The 19663-nt window shown below is 36.3% G+C and overlaps 1 protein-coding gene across 2 annotated transcripts in view; it reads left to right on the top strand.

The window, feature by feature from the left end:
• The window catches only part of SLC25A13 (solute carrier family 25 member 13), a 101502-nt gene that overhangs the window by 66378 nt on the left and 15461 nt on the right, over nt 1-19663 (top strand). For both annotated transcript variants that reach the window (XM_055708100.1, XM_055708099.1), the window contains 3 exons: nt 3463-3515; nt 4559-4639; nt 16891-17031. In XM_055708100.1, coding sequence (XP_055564075.1) covers nt 3463-3515; nt 4559-4639; nt 16891-17031 — 275 coding nt within the window. The remainder of the gene's footprint in view (nt 1-3462; nt 3516-4558; nt 4640-16890; nt 17032-19663) is intronic.

Here is a 19663-nt window from a genome sequence, read left to right as displayed (position 1 = left end):
TAGCACTGCAGTGACTCCACATGCCATCTCATCTTAGATTTTAATCATTCATTCATCATCCAGCTTCATTATGACTGCTGGATTCCCATGCTAATGATACAAGACCATGGCAGAAGCTTTCCTCCAGAAGTATGCAGTGAAGTACCGTCTCTGTAGAAAGGAAGTACAAGCCTACTCCTACCCAAGTCAGAGCACAAAATTCAGGAAATTTCCATTTCCAGTTGAGGGAGCTGTGCTTGAATGGCAACTGGTGATTAATTGTCCAGTTTCTCATGTGAATCCTGTAATAGAAAAATGTGGCAATGTTCCATTACCACCTTTCTATCAGATGTCCAAATTTTTTCAAATATTTTATCTACACTGAGCAACAACTCCTTCAGTCAGTCATTTTTTTCTAATATGAAAGGGAAATCACATCTGTTGCACAGTGTAAAACTGAAGTTTCAGTGTTAGATGTCTAAAAAAATACTTCAGCCAAATAAGATTTATTTTTTTTTTTTTACTAGATGCAAGCACTACAGCTGGGCTGGATGAGCTGTTGCATGTATATTCACAATGTATTTAGACTGGTTTCAGAAAGTAACTTGTATGACGTCGTAAATGGAATACAGTTCTTAGTGCTCTCTCTCCCATATACCTTCACCTTCCCATAGAGTCCTGCTACACAGTGTGTCAAATATGAAGTGGTGCATGGTAATTGCTACTAAAAAGCCTTGGATATATGAAAATGGGTTGAATAACATGTTTACTGTGTACTGTACTAGCAGGCTGCCTATCTGCAAAATGAAACGTATGCCACTTATAGCATCAGAGAATAACATTTTTGAGACACTGTCAGATGTTTCTAAGCCTGTCCTACATCTGTGTATGTGTCATATTGCTGATCTCCTAATGAATAGTAACACTGAAAAATTTCTAGCATGTCAGAATAACCCCAACAGAAAAATGACATTTTCATATGTGTACCTTGATGTGCTTTCTTCCTTCCAAAACTTACCACCTTTATCATGTTCAGAAATCTTTCAACAGTGTTTCAGGGCTCCCATCAAAACAGTAAAGAAAAGAGAATTTAGTTTGGATGGTCATAACCTCTAGAATGCACAGGTACCACTTACAGATGGCTTTATTACATAGGTATGAGGGCAGATGAATAGTCCCTCTACCTTCCTAAGCTGCTGGATATATAATGCTAAAATATATACCAAAATTCTGTGTGCAGTAGGGAGAAAAAAAAGAGAAAATGCGCTGGAGTTTTGATTGTTCAGTTGGGGTTTTGGGGGTGGTTTTTCTTGGGGGTGTTGTAACTTCTGTTTAATCTTTCTCTTCTACATTAAAGTTTTATGGAAAGGTTTGAGTTGTAACAGTTTCATTCAGATTTGAGTTCAAAAGGAATGGAGCATATGGGGAAAAAATAACTTGTGCCAAGATAAACATGTTTTTCCTGTGATTTTACAAATGCCTTTAGAAATGCAAAGTCTTAGGAGCTGAAAAATGAGAAATAGTAAAAAGGCCATCTTCAGATCAATCTAGTGAAAATTTCTCTTGCTTATGTTGCTTCCAAAACTAGAGGTTCATACAGATCTCCAACTGGACTATTTTTATGATTTTGTATCTTGATATTTTAGAATGTCTTTTTCTGTAATTTATTTGATACGATGTAACTTCAAAGTCATGTTATATACAGCTTAGGTATAGTAATACATGCATACGTGATTTTAAAATTTATGATCTCCAGGTTCTTTTGGAATGACATGTCTGCTTACAGACCTGCTCTAATTCTACTGGATTAGGTTTAGGATCAGATAGTGTGCTTGTAAAGTAAATGGAATCTCTGAAGATACAGATTCATTATCCATAATGTCTGTACAAAGCTATACATGTCCTATAGTAAGGTGTAAGTATCATAGCAGTTACAAAGATAATTTTGTCTGTATAAGGCTAAAACGGAAAAAAAAAATGCTATTCATTGTATGTCCTTGTGTTTTCTTCATAGTGCTACAGAAAACATAATATTTAATTACACAGTTTTGACTGTCTTAATGGTTTTTTACTGAAGTCTGAATTCAAGTCACCTGTGCAACTAAAACTGAGAAATTCAAATCTTGGAATTTAACTTACTCTGCAGAATCTCTTTTTTTGAGCAACTGTGTATGAACTGGGTGTTAGTGTATTCTTTTGTTTGAATATTCAGCCATATCAACATAGCTGTCTTGGGCAAATGTTAGATGTGTATGTGTATCAGCTGTATATGCAATTAATTACTCTTTTTGACACTTGAAATACAAAAATGTTAATACAGGTGCAAAATTTTAAAGGCATTAGTATATAAATATGACTGGCCCTCCTGTTGCCACAAGCCAAATAGTTATATTCTCCAAGTTCATTTCCTTATTAAGAGCATCAGTAGTAACCAGTGAAGCTGATGGATCATAGCAGGATGGAATAATACACTAATCCAGTGCACATATGTTTTTTCTCTTTCTTAGTCTGACATTTAGCTCTTCAGGAAAAGGCTTTTTGGCACATTAGCTCTTAAGAGCTGAAACCTTGATTGGCAGCTTTCCCCAAAAATAAAACCATGGAGAGGTGAAAACGCCAGGTTTTGTAGAAGGTACCCAAAGGTGCTGCCTGAGTTATTAAAACAAAGGGGGTCTGCATCAGGAACTCTAGCTAAGGTGATTTTTTTGCGTTTCTGAATAGTGCCCTAGTTTCTTCATGCTGATGAATGCTTGCCAACACCATTCTAGCCCCAGACTTAGTTGGTAAGCTTTGCGTATTTGTAGGTTGTGTTTTCCAAAAATTCACAAAATATCAACCGTTCACTTCAAGCAAGTGAAGCTGATGGAGATTCCCGCTTCCAGTTCTGTAGTGCATCACTTCTAACACAACAAAATAGGAAATTCCATACCTGGGGAAAAACTTTTTTTGTTTTAAGAACTGTTGAGTTTGCTGGGCAAAGAGCTCAAGAATGCCGTCATACATGTTTGAATGTTTTGCATTATTTTGATTCCTATCCTCTTGGGTCCTGCCATCTAATGCCATTGGTTTTGCCAGAAAAAGGTACTGCGCTCACGATTTGCATTGAATGCATCGTGTGTCTCACAAAATTAATCAGTAATTCTTAATTTTTGTGTGAAGATGCAGAAAATAGATGTTGGTTTAGGACAGAGTACTGAAACGTAGTTGGCAAATCTGTATTAATGTTTAAGTGTAAAGTAAGCTAATATCACAGATTTAAAAAAGCTAAAGTAACAAATACATATAGGCAGTGGTAGCACTTGAAGGGGTGGCACAACGTTTGTTTTCAAAATTGAATGTTTAAGTACTGTCATTAAATATAGTAACACAAAATTACTGTAAAAATTGGCTGTTTCTGCGTGGTGATCTTTACGTGTATTTGTTGATTTGTTTAGTTAAAACCAAGTTACTCAAAGAATTGAATTCTCTGTTTCCATGTTGCAGGTCTGTTACCACAGCTATTAGGAGTAGCACCGGAGAAGGCCATAAAACTTACTGTAAGTTTGCAAATGGATTGTTTTCACATTTCTCCACATCGTAAAGTTCATCTAAGTACAATTAGTGTGTTAAGGATTTTTTTTATCCTTAATGTGTCAGAAACATGGTAGAGTGTATTCTATCATTTTTTGCTTGATGCAAACTTAATTACAAAAAGCACAAAGCAACTGTGTGTGTCTGATTTGTGAACAGTGGCATACAAGTCACATGCAGATATATGCTTGTACAGTTTAAGAATCTTACTGAAAACTTAGTTTTGGACTCGCTTCAAAATATAACAAGCTTATTCAACTTGTTCAGCTCGTCTGCTTGTTTGTAAATAGCACAGGCCTTTGGTTTCATTTCATAGCAAAAATGAGTAATTATTTATGGGACTTGCAGGGCTTTTTTTTTTATCTCCATGTGGGTCCTGTATGTTTAAATCTAGCGCAATAAGAGATAATATGAGCATGTAGTGAAGTCTTGGTAAGAAAGGAACTTGCTTGCATGCTTTTTTTTTCCCTGTAAGTGTTTTACTTCTGTAATTTTGTTGTTTCTTGAATGATTTTAAGGCACTGAAGAATTTCTTATTATAACCCAGTCCTAATGTATTGGTTATTCACTGATAAGCTAGTGTTCACCAAAGCTAGTAGGATGCATTTAAAAAAAAGAAAGGTACTTAATACTATTAATTGAATTACTATTGTGTTAAAATTTATTATTGAACATTCTAATATTGATTTGAAATTACATTTACATTTGTAAATGTAATGAGCATTTCTAAAATCTGAAATTATTTTATCATTAATTTTCAGATAATTTTATTCTTTCATTAGCGATTGTTACTGTTTTCCAATAATAATTGTTTGAATTATGCTGCATATCTTTGTTAGAAAAATGTAGTCAGCTTTACAGTATTTCAAATAAAATCTAAGACTTGTTTGATATCTGTTAGTTTGTTATCTTCATGGATGTATCAGTTGCACACAATTTGCAGCTGATGAGTGTTTTCTCCGACCCTTTAATTTATCATCTTTCCTTTCATAAATGTTTGTTTTTTAAGGTTAATGATTTTGTGAGAGATAAGTTTATGACTAAAGATGGCTCTGTCCCACTGGCTGCAGAAATTCTTGCTGGTGGCTGTGTAAGTATCTTTCATTTCCTTCATATGAGATTGATGAAAGTGCACTGTGTAAGATTAACTGTGCGGACTAAGGCTTCTGTTTAACCACAGATCCGGTTCAAGAGCAGACTCTACTAGAGCATCTCAATTCTTTCCTAGATAGGCCAGCCGTTCTTGATGAAAGGGTAAATGTTTCTGTGCATCGTGCCTTTTAACTGCGCTGTATAATTCTCACAGCTTAGAGTTTGTTTCCTTAATAAAGAATGTGTCTTTATTCATGTTGGTTGTAGCTTACGGCCTGAAGAGGATTCATGCTAACCTTTCCAGAAGTTAATAATTAGTTACTACTTTGTGGCACCCACTCTGCCACGTCACCTCTTTCCTGATGTGTTATTGCACCCACTAATTTTCACTTTTTGCAGTGATACTGGCTTTTTGAAATGGCAAAAACTACTCATGCTTCTTTGAGTTCATAGCAGACGTAGGCTGTGTAATGTTAACTCAGTACATAATGCATTCCTGAGTGTAGGCTGTATTTAAAACCCGCTAAGTATTTAAGAGTGTTTTGCTTGCACAAAGTAGTATCTTAATGAACAACTGGCATATTACTGGGTAAATGATAATACTTCATGGTTTGGTCTAGTTCTGTCTGTTCATATTACAGCTTACTTTATCTGGTGTATTGATTTTGTTCAGGCAAATGTAAATACTTTAGGTAAAATGAATAGTTGTTCAAAGACCAGTGCACTTTACAGATAAAGAACACTGTTTATTTAAACCAGCTTTGATCACTGGGGCACAGCAATTTTGGTATATTTTCAATCTATCTTTGTTTCTGCTGTCATAAGACAGATGAGGTCACATTTTCAAGCAGCTTCTACCTGTGTCAAAAACTACAGAGAGCAGCAACTTAAAAACAAATGCTTGTGTCTTAACCTCACTGGGTGCGGAGATTTGTGCTGTATGTGCTTGCAGAGAGCATACTATGATTATCTGAGCCTCAGGGTGCAGCGGCTCAGTTGCATTGCAGGCTGAGAAGCCCTGGCTTTCTGTAATTCTCAGGAGATGGGGCAGGATTTGGCTGCTGTCTCACTGCTCCTTCTGTTTGATCATTGACCTGTTGTAGACTGCCAGGTAGGATCCCCTTGTTCTGTAACTTTAGGAGCATTCAGGGGAGGAAAAAAAAGAAGGGGAGGGAGAGAAGAATGTGGGTCTCTAAAGCCCTAAATAAAAAGCATGCTGTAAATGAAGGAAAAATGCAATAAAGTGCTTGCAGAGTAAAAAGTATTTGCCCCTTACACTAATAAAAAGTCTCATGAACATAGCAGCCATAGAGAATTCAGCAAAATTTTCATTTAAAATGTCATTTGATCTAGAGTTTTTATTTTTACAGACTGCTGTGAATTTTTTAATGCAGTACAAAAAGCACTCTTTACAGAGACCTGTCATTCATGAGAATGCTGCAGCAAGCTTTTTGCCAGTAGTTCATTGTAAACTAAGGATCTGCTTTAAGAGATAGGTGGTTTGAGACATATTTTAAATGTGCTGTAAATGTTGGCTTGTCCTATTTGGTATTTGAAATACATATTAACAATGAGATGCTGCATAAAGTTGTAGCAGTAGACGTGCAGTGGCAGAATGCCCTGAGTTTTCTTTTAACTGGAGCGCTCCACTTAAGGGCATAGTCCAGTGCCAGGTAGATGGGTTGCAACTTGCCTTTTCTGCAGGTGGTCTTTGGGCTTTTTTTGTAATTTTAAACCCAATTCAGACTAGCAACAGAGACTCTCATTACAAGTGTTGCCTAGTTTTTTGGGGTGAATTTTTCTCTCATGGTGTAAATATATGCATAAAATATAAGGTGAAAAGACAGGCTTTTTCCTGTAGCTTTCAGCATTGTATTGGGCTAACTTTTTGTCCCCATTTAGGCCAACGTGAAACGTGTGATTTCACTGTGGGAACAGTAAGGACACCGTTGAATGGTTTTGAAAATTTTCAGCCTTCGATTTTTACCTCATTTCACGATGTAGTAATCGCTTACGTGAGAGGCAAGAAGACAGGAGTGTGTGATGTGTTAGAGTCTAAAAAGGGGCAGCCAATTAAGATGAATTTTATAAAAGACACATGCCCTATTACCTTCCGCTCTCCACATCCAATTCTCAGCTGTGATTGTGTTACAAACACATGTTAAATTGTCCTTCTTCTGTGCTTTTGTTTCCTGGGAGTGTATTCATGGCCTATGCAATAGCTGTGTGCTGGGATGCATTTTAGATTTTGATGTTTTAAATACCAACCCTGTGAGTACAGTATAGCATTAATACCTAAGAAAGGGAGGAACTGAGCAGATGCTTGGATGGCTTAGGTTGTTCAGTAACACAAAGGGCTTTGAAGGGGTCAGTATCACCCGAGTAGCTCCACTCTGCTGTTTGCCCAACCATTGCCAGGCATTGACTTTTGAGTCCCCAAGGAGTTCACTTTGCATCATAATTACTGAGAATTAGTACCCATGACTGACTTTTGCACTTGTAACTAAAGCTGATTGTTTCATTTGAACAAGTCTTTTTCTGTTTTGTAAACTGTTTTCTCTCCCTAACAAAAAAAAAGAAAGAAGAAAATAGATCTTTTGCTTCGTGACCTTGTGGCACTTAGTTCAGTTAACAGCCTGTTTCATAGCTTTTTATTGTGTGAAGATGAAAGTGATAAGTCGGTTGAAGTTATTTTTTGCGAGACCCCCAAGAATATACTTAAAAGTATTTATAACCTTTATATGTTTATACAGGATCTTAGGGAGGGTTGTTATGAACATTGTTAACTCTGAATTTCCATCTCCTTTGTTTGTAAGAAATTTTCCTGTTGACTATGGTATTTGTTACCCATACAAATTCATGTAACTTCCAGGTTCCAGAACAATGCCCGACACCCACCATGAACTCTGGTCTTTGCTGTTCATTTAGCACTTCCATCACTCATGTGGATCCTATATAGCCCTTATTGTTATTAGACTAGTAAAAAGCTTCAGTTCCAAGACATAGTGTAACGATACTGTAGAGCTAGGATCTGCTGAGCATCTGAACCACAAATCTGACTTAGTCTCCTTGAATGAAAAAGTGCACAAATATGCTAGGTTTCATTTCTGCTAATGCTGTAACTTACCTTCAGGGATTCTTTAATAAAAGGATGATCTTGAGTAAGCTGTAAATAAAACTTGAAATCTTTTTTTTTAGAGTGGCAGTAATTCTGAAGTTTCTGTAAGCTTTTTTTACATTGTTTTTCAGTTCATTTTATATTTTAAATAAAAAATAATAACTAGTCATACCGAGATTAGCTGCTTGCTTCCTTTAAACTTAATTCACTTAAAAGCTTCTGTTAAAAGTCACCTGATTTTTTGATACGGCACTGCTCATTATTCTTATTTTTTGAGTTATATTAACCAATTGAAAGCTTGAGTTTGTAAAATAATATTTTTGGGATTTTGAGGTATTGCCTTTAACACTTAAGCTTTTAGATGAGACAGTCATTTTACTTAGTTCCTTAAATAAAGCAGTTCCACATTTAATTGAAAGATTTACATTGTGTGGAAGTAACTGGGAAAGAGATGCAAAGATGCGAAATAAAGAGTGATCATAAAACACACAAAATATTAAGAAAACTGGAAGTATTATAGCGTAACTAAAAAGAAAAAAGCTATATAATATATGTTGCCTTGTCTGCATACAGTGATACGATTACATAGGTAGATCGGAGGCTTAATTTCAGCAAGAAAAGAGAAAAACATTTTGCTTTATTAACCTTTCCTTCTGCTCTCCCTCCTCTTTTTGAGCACACACAGTCTTTTCCTTCCCAGCTGCTCAGTGTGTGCTCACTATTAGCCAGTTTAAATCATGTAGCACAGTACAATTACAGACCCCGTACAGATCTGCTTCTATTTAAGTTGTCAAGACAATTTTAGGCATGTTTCTAGAGACTTTATAGTAATCGTAATAAAGTTAAAACATATTGGACCTGCTTGGACAACATCAGCTCTGCTATGGAACGTAAAAATCAGATACAGTTAAGATGGAGTTCATTTAGAAGGTGCAAAATCTTGCCTAGAATTAATTTTTATAAAGGAATACTATGTGAAATTCCAGATGAATCGTGCCAAATAACTGATCAAGTGCAAATGGTTTTATTAAGCTACTTATAACATTTATTTTATGTTTCAGAGAGTAATAAAGGTAAGTCCACATCTGAGCTGCATTTTCTCTGTGGCATCTCAGTAGAGGCAGAGGGTACATGGACTGTAATTCCCACACTTCTTGTTTGCAAAAAATGACATTTCAGAGTTGTAGGCTAAAGGAGACTGAAGGTGTCATTCTTGCTTTCATTACTCAGAAACATAAATCTGATAAAATTCTGTTCTGTTTGGCAAGGGAGGGTGAGCTATGGGTAAAATGAAACTGAGCATTTATGTATGCCAGGGGAAAAAAAAATCTCTCCTTGTGTATCTGAAAGAAAAGAAAAGAACTGGTATCACACAGAAAAGTTTTGGTATCATTTATTGAGGTAGTTAAGTCGTGATGGTCTTCTTGATGATTGCTCATATTGGCTTTGAAAGCAAATGGCATACATACCTTGAACTCTTAACAGATTTATTCTCAGAGGTCTATTCTCCCTGCAGTCAGGGTATCTAACTTCCCTTACTTTCAAGGGGACTTCTACCTGCATGTGTAAAAGCCTAACATTCATGTTTCTTGTTTAAGGGAAGATTCAGCAGCTCCTAATACTTTTTTTTCCTCCTGGGTTAAATTTAAAGCAATTTTCTTTTTACATAAAATTTATGTTGTTAAATTAATTAGATTTAAAGTATTTAATATAATTAATATATTGTAACAAAATATACTGTAATTAATTAGGTATTTTTTAAGTGTCTTTTTCTCCTCTGAACCACTGTAACTGTAGTTATTTTCAGCATACTGAAAAGAACGTAAACTAATTGTAAACCTTTGATACAAAAAAAAGCCAGCTAGATATGGGCTTAAATTTAACTTCATGTTTGCAAATCCATTGTATATCAACACTGCTCTGTTTTAATTGTCTCTGATTAATTTTCAGCTGATCTTAGATGTAAGCCTTACAGTGAAGTTTGGGAAGGATCATACAGTAATATGATAGCCCTTCCAAGAGCTTGTACCAAAGGGTGGGGAAGTTCCTGTTGTAGAGATCCTGCTTTTCTTTGACCTCAGCCCATATTTCCTTGCAGGTCTGAATATTTTAAAATACAGTTTGCTGAAATTTTCACCCAGTCATACCTGTTTAAACTGGCCTTTCCTGAAAGGAGTAAGGAGTTATGCAGAACATGATTTCCCTGTGGTTTGAATTTTGCTTTTGGATTAGTTAATTTTATTTTTTTTCCAAGGGTATTTTCCCATAAGAAATTGAGGTGCTTTCCCCTTTTGCTTGCCCTCCCCTCTTCCTTTTCATTTCCCTTCTCCATTAAAAAAAAAAAAAAAAAAAAAAGAGAGAGAGAATAAAATTTTCAAACTGTAAACCAAGGAGGAATGCATAGCTTTTAGGTTGGTATGTTTCTGATTGCAGAACTGAGCAATTCCGAACTCTTAAAAAGCCTATTTTTTTCCAACAGGCATATTTACTATTCTTTCCATTTGAAACGTGGGGGTTTTTTTCCTATTATATTAGAAATAATGACTGCAGAATTTTAAATAAGCATACATTACAGTTCAAAAGTTTTTGGGGTTTTTTTTTGACAATTATATTTTATTACACATCCCTTTCTCCTATTACTACTTCTTTTACTGGCAGTAAAATATTTTAGTGTTTACCAGTGCAGGTTCAAAAAAACCACCAAAAAACAAAGCCTCAAACTCAAATCAGGAATTAAAATCTAGCTTTCTATGAGAAAAAGGAAGATATTTATGGTGTCACAGTAATTTATGATGTGACCAAGAAATAATGGGTCGCAGTTTTAATACAGCTACCATGTCTTAAGGCTTGAAAGGTCTGTAAATCATTAAATGATTCTACAACTAGTCAAAATAGACAAGTAGAGCAGACAGAGCCAAATGTTAACATATTTGACAGGACTGTAACTTAATTGCTTTTATAATGCCAATCAAGTAGACTCCACTTTGATTTTTTGGCTAGGCTTCTGAGAGGTGAATTAGCTATAACGTGAAAAATATCAAATCTACAATTTTAATTTTTTTCCCACTGCGGACTTGATCAGTGCTTATAAACAAACCATAGCCCTGTTTGTTTCTGTTTAGCCAGGTCATTAATATACTATTATAGGACAATCGTCACAACTTGTATCCGAGTCTTGGAAATCTGTCTGAAGCAGTAGCAGAAACGTTCTTCTGTTCAGACTAATTGCAGTTCTATTTATGAGCACTTTTATGTGAGCATTTGAAGGAGCTTGCTTTACATTTTATGTACACTTGGATGTTAACAAGACTCTGCGATTCTAGCAGCATTTGCTGCTTGAGCTGCCCAAAGTAAAACCTTAGCCAGATCAAGAGAAGGCTGTCCTCAGAAGGCAAGAAAGATTAGCTGGAGAGAAACACTGTTCTGCATGAAAGCTGTTTCTGTGCTGGGCTGGTCAAGGTAGTGAAAAGTAGATGACTGAGGGCTCAGGAAATCTCCTCGTGATCTGAAGAAAAGGTATTTACTATATGAACTCCCATTGCTAAAGAGCATAATCAGAATCCTGTATAGATAGGACCACAGAGAAGAGGACACAAAATAGCATGAGATGGCTTGTCTGGATTTTTGAAGCCTGGCTTTATTGAAAAAAAAAAAAAAAAGTTAACATAGAACCAAGCTTTTGAGAACCCAGTGTGTTTTATCTTTGACATACAGCACCATGTAATTAAGGTTTTTTTGAAACCCTTGAAATCTGTAAGAAAAACAGCTACTTTGGACAGATGTCTGTTACTCGGTGGATTTTCTGGTAACAGGCAAGTCCATAGCTAAATCACTTCTGCAGCAGCTCAACGTAATTCATCTGATGCTCTTGGGATCTTTTGCCATGCAAACACCAAGACTTTTTTAAAGCACTGCAGTGGCACTCCGTAAATCTGGCTTCTAAGCCGTGTTCTGTTGTAGAGTTAATATGTGATTTTGTGGTAAATTGTTGAATCTATGTCTTCGTTGCCTTTTATTATAAAATGAGGATGGTAATTCTTCCATTCTTGCATCCCTTCGAGTGCATTTTTAATTTAGATCTTTTCTTATGACAGGGAACAACCTTTATTTTGTGTCTTACAATGCTCAGCACTTTAGGAACTTTGACTTTAATTAGAATTAATGGATGCTAGCAAATGCACAGGAAAACAAGCTGCATCTGGCAACTGGCAAGGAGTAAGGGCCTGGGACCATGTGTGATATTCAGTATGACTGAATGTAATAAAGAGTTGTCTAAAAATTTTGGAACTTGCACCTGCTTGTCTTTTTGTAGGCTGAATGAGTAACCGAGACATTGTAGACTATTTCTTTTGCAAAGGTTGAGTTTGGATAATTATATAATATGTTGCTTATGTATTTTAATGGTTGCCATTAATTGTCATAATTGCTATCCCTGGGTGATATTGTTGGGAAATATTAACACTCTAATAGCAGTAGTAATCCTTTATTCATCCCTGAAACCTTAAATGTGACATATGACAAGTTGGATGGGATGCAGAAGAAAGATCTAGGCTGACCCTGAATGAACAGGAAAAAGGCTATGATTTGAAGTAGGTAATAAGGTTAATCCGAGGCACAAGAACAGTTGATGGTCAGTAGTGATGAAAGGAGAAGAATCTAGTACTTCTGGGATGGAAAACAGAATTTTCTTCCTCAATTGCAAGCAATTGCAAGCTCTTCAGAACCTACACCAAAGCTTTCAAATGGAGATGTGAAAGCCATAAGAGGGTCGTCCTGTGTGCTCATTTCTTATCTAATCTTGTAAAGGCACAAAATGCAGTAACCTTAAAAAGAACAGGAATTTCTTGTCTTAGTGTAATGAAGGGGGTGAAAATCTGTTTATTTTCCAGTAAAGTTTATTACAAAGTGATTTGAACATGTGAAGAAGTAGAAACCATTCTGACTTCTTAAACTGGAGTGTTGTTAAGTGGTAGTTATTAAACTATTTGTTTTTCACTACAGAGTGAGTTTTATTTCCCCATGGACAAAAAAAAATACCTCAACTATTTCTACTTCCCTTTTCTGTTCAGTAAAGTAAGAAAGTAGAAGGAGGCATGTGATAGACAGTACTGTATTACTGTACAAGACTATACTGCCATCGAGAGGTGTTGGGTGATATCATACCAAGTACAGAGTTGAAGAAGTGCAAAAATAAAAGAAAAAAAAGAAGAAAGCTTGTTTTAAAAAATTCATGTGTGTGTATGCATAGCTAGCTGTGTGTTAAAACACATTGAACATTTTATAAGCATGCAGATTTCTAGCTATGTGTGTATGAGAAGTTCTTGAATGACGGAGGTATTTCCCTTTTATTTTCTTGGTTATATTAAACAAGACTGTAAGTGCTTGAGATTAGGTCAAATGTTAAATTCTTTCAGAATCATATGGGCCCTTTGTGGGCCCTTATAGATAACTATCTGTGCAACACCTCTAGGTATCTACTCCTATAAATAACTCAGAATTGCCATTTTTATTTTAATCACATGATAATAATTGAAAAGTAATAGATTTGCTTTTACAGTCAGATCATTTGTTTCTTTAAAAAATGATTGTAAAAGGTGATAAGGAATTCAGAGTTGAGGTTATTCAAGTTTGTAACTTCAGTACAGAAAACTGCTGCTACTGGAAACTCTTAATATAAACTGTTGATGAGGCTGGTATTTGTGACACTTAGTGTAGAAATTATTAAGCTTGAGCAACCTGAGCTTAAACTATGTGTATTCTGGCCTCATAGTTTTCAAATCCTGACCTTTGAGAACATAGTCAAAAATCTTAAAATGAGATACACTTTCAACTGCAAAAGTTAGCAAACAAGAAGGCAATGTTCTTCAACCTTTGGCCAAACAGAATGAATGAGCAGGGTGCTATGATGAGCTGATGTTTTGTCTGTTTTTTCCATAACAGTTTATACCAGCACCTTGAAGAGACTGGAAAAAAAATAGATTGATGAGATTTCTTTCATTGCATATGCAAAAACTCAGAAGACAGAAGCCATGCTATTGTGATTCAAGCTACTGATTTGGAGATCAGGGTATCTGGAGACTTACAAGTTGTGTGTGTTTGAGCGAGGGGGATGCACACACATACAATTAACCTCTTTACCTCAAATCCCCTTCTTGTAAAACTAGAGTCATTGTACTTTCCTCACAGGAGCACTGGGAGGAAATACCATTAATATTTATGAGACACTTGCACACTGTGGTGATGAATGACACAATAGGAGTTACCAGTACTAGATAAGCAAGAAATCATTTCATTAAAGAGTACAGTAGCCGTCTCCAGTTGCTTCTCCCCCATTTTGAGGGTAAGGAGCTGTAGTTGCCAGCATTGATGGTTGAATAACAGAGTGATAAAAGCTCCCCACCAGGCGACTGTACTTGTTACTGCTAAAAAAGCCTCAGCACAGGCTGATAAACCAGCCTTCCTCTCCATCCCAAAGCAGGCAGGTGGTAGAAACCCTCCTACCAAGACCCTCTGTCAGGTGTTGTCTGGCTCATCACCCTCAGTTATTCACCATTTGATTTTTTTAGTGTATGTTTGATCAAATTCAGAGGAGGACAAAGGTTGTTCAGGGAGTTCTGGGCTAGCACCTGGACAGTTTTGTAGCGAGACTTCATTGGAAATTTCCATTGTCTTTCTTCAGACCTGCTTTGCAGGCAGCAAAATTGGTAGCCTTTTTAGTAATGCGTAGTGCATGCAGGTCTCATAGAAATTTGAATGCAGCAAACTTGATTGTGTGAGGTGGGTAGATAATTGCATCCCCATTTTTCAAATAGAAAGCTGAAGCAGAGGAAGTCTTGTGTCACTTACGCAAAGCCACAAATATCTAATACTGCAAGTGTCAATGCAGCTGGGTTGGAGATGCAACCATAAACAATTACATGTGCTAGGACCTGAAATACTTGCCATTTGTTTAAAGTCAGAAATTATTTCCCCTTTTTCTCCATTAAAATCAGATATGTTTCTATTTCCTGTCTTTAACTATAGCATACACTTATAAACATTTTAATAGATTCTTAAAGTGCTCAGTGTTTTGGTGCATTGTTTATTGTTGTTGTTGTTATTATTATTATTATTATTATTATTACATCTTTTACGTCTTAATATGGTTTTCCCGTAGTGAAAATTAAAGGAGCACTTCCCATGGAATCATGGCACAATGAACTGCAAGAATATCATACTGAGGGAAAGTAGTTTATTTGTGCTAATATAGGTCAGTTGGTATGAGTTTTTAAGTAGTATAGGAGGGCTGTGGTATAGCAAACTTGCAAATGTACTTTTATCACCTGCAGTTGGGATTTTATCCTTTTAAGAAGAAAATATGTGTGATGGCATGTGGGAACACTTAATATTTATAATACATAGACTAAAATGTTTATTATGTAGGAATCTGTAATTCACCATAAGGACCTTTCCAGGATTTTTTCATTATTTTGAGACTTTGCTAGATGAGTAGACAAGTAAAAGGTCATTTTTTATTTTGAATACTTAGTTACTTAATATATTTCATTTTAAGGGCAAAACTGAAGTCATGTATGTGCCAAATAGTTTATCAGCCTAATTTCTGATGGCAACAAGAATAGCAGTTATATATGTACCAGGATTCTGGTTTGGTAAAAGCAGTTAAATTAAATTATGCCAATTTGAAAGTCAAAACCCGTTGAGTTACACAAGAGCATACTTCTTCTGGTCGAAATAGGAAACATTTGGGATATTTTGGGGGTTATGTAAAGACTTTAATTTGTAACCACACCGTGTACGCTCAGTCTAAGTGGTAGACAAGAATAGTTGTTCGTGCGATTTGCCATTTCTTCAGCACATTATTTAAACCATATTACTGCGCATATTTTTTTATTTTGAATGATAGTTAATCTGAGCTATGATTAATTCTTTTAACATTTGGATAATTTAAAAAAGATGTGCACATGGTGTTTACATAGTAGACATGGCTAGATGCAAATGCTTTTAAATGCAGCCTATTTCACTTTAGTCATTACCTTCTAGAAAAAAACTAGAAAAAGTTTTTTTTGTTGTGGTGAGGGTGAGGGTTGCCCTTTGCATAGTTTTTGTGATTTCAGAACCTAGAGAAGGGCATAGCTGTTGGGCCACATAATTAAGACATTAACAGAAGTTAGAATGACACGGTTGAATTTTGGCCAGATGGAGTTTGAATGAGTATTTTTTTTTCACACACTTAGGTAACTTTCATGTTACCTTTTTTTTCTCATTTCAAATTTTTAACGGGATCTGTCAGTATAACAGAAAGGATATGCCCTCAATTACATATTGTGAATTAAATGAACTTTACAAGAACTAGTGGGGAGTTTGAAATGCTGGCCACTGTTGTGTTTCAAATCTAATTTTCAAACTTGTTTGAGTGATGTCTTCTCAACCTGACAACCAAGGCTGACATGTTAAAAGCATCTAGCGGTTCTTGATTAACAGAATCCTTCAGTCTGTAGACTTTCTTTTCCTTATTACTTGGTGCACAAATGATGTGGAGCTCAAGACTCTTGAATCAAACAGCATTTAACGACACTGAAACCGGTAGTTCAGTGAGGTCTGAAAAAAAAGCACAATATATCTGCAGTTCTGGTCTTTGGAATCCATTTGTTCTTTGTTTTGTGAACTCACGCCAAAACTGAAAAAGCTTCTGCCAGACTTTTACTCTTCAGTGGTACGTTTTCACTTTCTGTGTACTGGCATGCACATCTCAGTTTCTTTACTTAAGTTACTAATTCTTCCTTTCACTTCATTACTTGCATTACGATGTTCTTGGTTGTCAGTGTTGCATAACTTGGTGTTGGGGAATGTATCCTTGCAACAAGAATTGAACTCGTGTCTGTCTGAATACTGCAGAGTGCTGCAGTGGCTGACCTGCTTCCTCTCTGGTTTTCCTGACAACTCATCTCTTGAGGGGGTAGGTTTCTTACCTTGTGAGCTGCAGTTGATTAATTAATACTAAAACTCTTGTCTGCTGATAGCTTGACTGACTGCAGCAGGATTAAAAATGTCTTCTCTTGAATTTAATGGGATGGATGTACACTGCAAATAATGTAGCGAGTTAATGTATTGTCTTCCACTTCTAATTTCAGGCTGGAGGTTCTCAAGTGATCTTTACCAATCCACTGGAAATTGTCAAGATTCGATTACAGGTGGCTGGAGAAATTACTACTGGTCCACGAGTTAGTGCCCTCACTGTATTACGGGATTTAGGCTTTTTTGGTCTCTACAAGGTATGTTTTTTTAATATATACATGAATTAAAACAAATTATGAATGTTTCAAATCATGGGATCATTTCATTGTTCTCACAGACTTTCATAGGTAGACATAATTGTACTTTTTAAGAAATTCTTCCTTATTATGTGATACTATATCCTCATTTTTCATTTCTAACTTATGGAAGAAACTGTCTTGTGTTTTTGAGCCTGTGGTTCCTGTGGATCTGACTAAGATTTCTTTTCTCACTTTGTGAGGTGTAAGTATTGTTTATTGATGATTATTTTGTGATTCCTGATGTTCTGCCTGGTGCAAAAATAAACCTATTTTCATCTGCTTCATGATATAGAGCTTACAGTTTTGGAGCTGTGCTTTTGCTTTTTTGTGTCTGAATCAGCAACTTTCCCAGCTGTCATTGTTAATTTGGTGATGGGGAATTAATTGCAGCGCAAAAATAGCAAAGAAATACAGACAGTGAGCCCAACATAAAAATAAGCTCCTAAAGCAAGTTTCTTCTTGCTACTTTAGAAGAACATTGCCACAAATAATATCAGGAAAAGCTGCTTTTACAAGTGTATACTACAAACTCAACAGTTCTGCTTTCTACTTTACTGTCCTCACATAGACGCGTAAATATGTTGAAACAAAGTTAGGTTTAACGTTAAACTGCAACAGGATTAGAAACATCTTCTGTTGAATCTAATAGGATGTATATTGCAAATCATTTAAAGGATTAACATACTGCCTTCTACTTTTAGATGAAGGAGACTAGATGTGGGGGAGTATGAAAGTTCTTGGAGTACTTTGAGATAGCAATTACACACAGTATTGAAAAAAAAGTTGTAATGAATGCCATATACTGCAGGGCACCGTGTGATCTTTCTTCAGATTCTGCAGCTTACGTCTTGGTAGAAAGCTTTCACACTACCATTTTTGTCCCCAGTATTTCCAGTGCAGCAGGCAGTGTTCCTCTGTTTCTTATTTACAGCAGTGTAACCTAAATTGAAGATGCTTTGAAAACCACCAAATAAGCCCTGTCCCCCTCCTCCAAATATATAAATTCTATCTCCATTTTTAGGCATCCCGTTCTTTTAAACTGTTCTGTTAACATTACAAAGAGAAAGTCTGCCTTCGAGCAGATGTATGTATGTTTTGGCCTGGAGAGAAGTTGCAGGTCTGAATAAGATTTAATGGGGAGTTGGTTTTGCCTTTAAATTGACTTGCTAATTTTTTTAGGTGTTTTACTGAAGCTGATGCTATTGTGTAAACTCCTAGTAAATGACATTATGGTGTTGATTGGGTCAACATTTACAAGTGAAAACATGGCTATGGTAAACAGTCTGCATCCCTGAGACTGTGCAGGAATGGAGGGCAGCTACTGACTTTTACTTGGACTAGTAAAAATGAAACATAAGATGAGAAAGACTTACTAAAATTAGCATTTTTAATTGGGTTTTTTTCTGAATACCTGCTTTGATGGCTGAGCAGAATTTGCTCCATTTTTCCATTTTTAAATGGCATTAATGTCTTGGGTCTTATTATGAATTATTTCTGTTTTCTAGAGTAGATAATTGATGAATGTTTGTAAGGAATACACCTGAACAGGAGCTGGTTACAGCACTATGCTGCATCGAAACAGGCAGTTATTTAATCACAAGCTACGCATTTCGTTGGTTCATTCATTAAGTCTATTTACCTCCACAAGAAAAGCCACAGAAGGGTTTTGGTTTTACTCTTTTGTTCTCTCTCTCTCTCTCTCTCTCTCTGTCTGTCTTCCCCTCCACCCTGTTCCTTATGTTTATGTCCATTTGTATATCCGGTTTGGATCCATTGCCTACAAAAACTTGAGTGATCTGACAAAACTAGAGAATTTAACCTGGCAATCACGGTTATACACCCAGCAGAGCACAGGCCATGTCAGAAGGCTTGTGCGTCCAAGTGCACCCTTAGTCACGGCCAGCTCTGTCACTGGGCAGGTTTGTGCTGTTGTCCACCAAACACTTTGGCACTGCAGCCAAAAAAACAATGGCAATCCTATCTGCCCCCTCTCCCATATGCCAGCAGCAGTTTTGGTGTAGCCACACAATGATCTGGAACAGTTAACGCGTTAGAACTAAAGCTTCTTCCTCCTTATGGCTTACTTTATTTTGAACCCAGACCAGCTCTGTAGCTCCTCAGGATGGTTGTACCCAGGCAAAGGGAGGAGTGGCTTCCCGGCATGGGGAACCCATCAGTCTGTATCAGAGGAATTTTATACTGCCTTGAGGTGCTTGTGGAACAGTGGTGTTAGAGGCAAAACCAGTCCTCCTGAATGCTTGTGCTGAAGCTGGCAGCGTTGGTGAGGCCAGACAGGGATAACTCATTCATCAAAGTCACCAGCCCCAGTAAATGCTACCCAGAGACATCAATGGTTTAAAATGAAGTTCAGACGAGGCTAGATTTCATAGGTGCTACCTTCTTCGGTGCTGCTTCTAGTAGATTAATTTAATGAATATAATGACCAAGTGACCATCAAATAATAAGTGTTCTACTAATGAGAACTGAAATGTCTCAGTAAATTTAGAATGCTTACTCTTAATGAGTCAAATTAGCTTTAAAACTAAAACAGGAATGAGGATTTTGTGTATAACAGTACTTTTCATGCTGT

This window comes from Falco cherrug, chromosome 4, assembly GCF_023634085.1.
Source record: "Falco cherrug isolate bFalChe1 chromosome 4, bFalChe1.pri, whole genome shotgun sequence".
Lineage (NCBI taxonomy): Eukaryota > Metazoa > Chordata > Aves > Falconiformes > Falconidae > Falco > Falco cherrug.
This window is presented reverse-complemented; position numbering and strand designations above follow the sequence as displayed.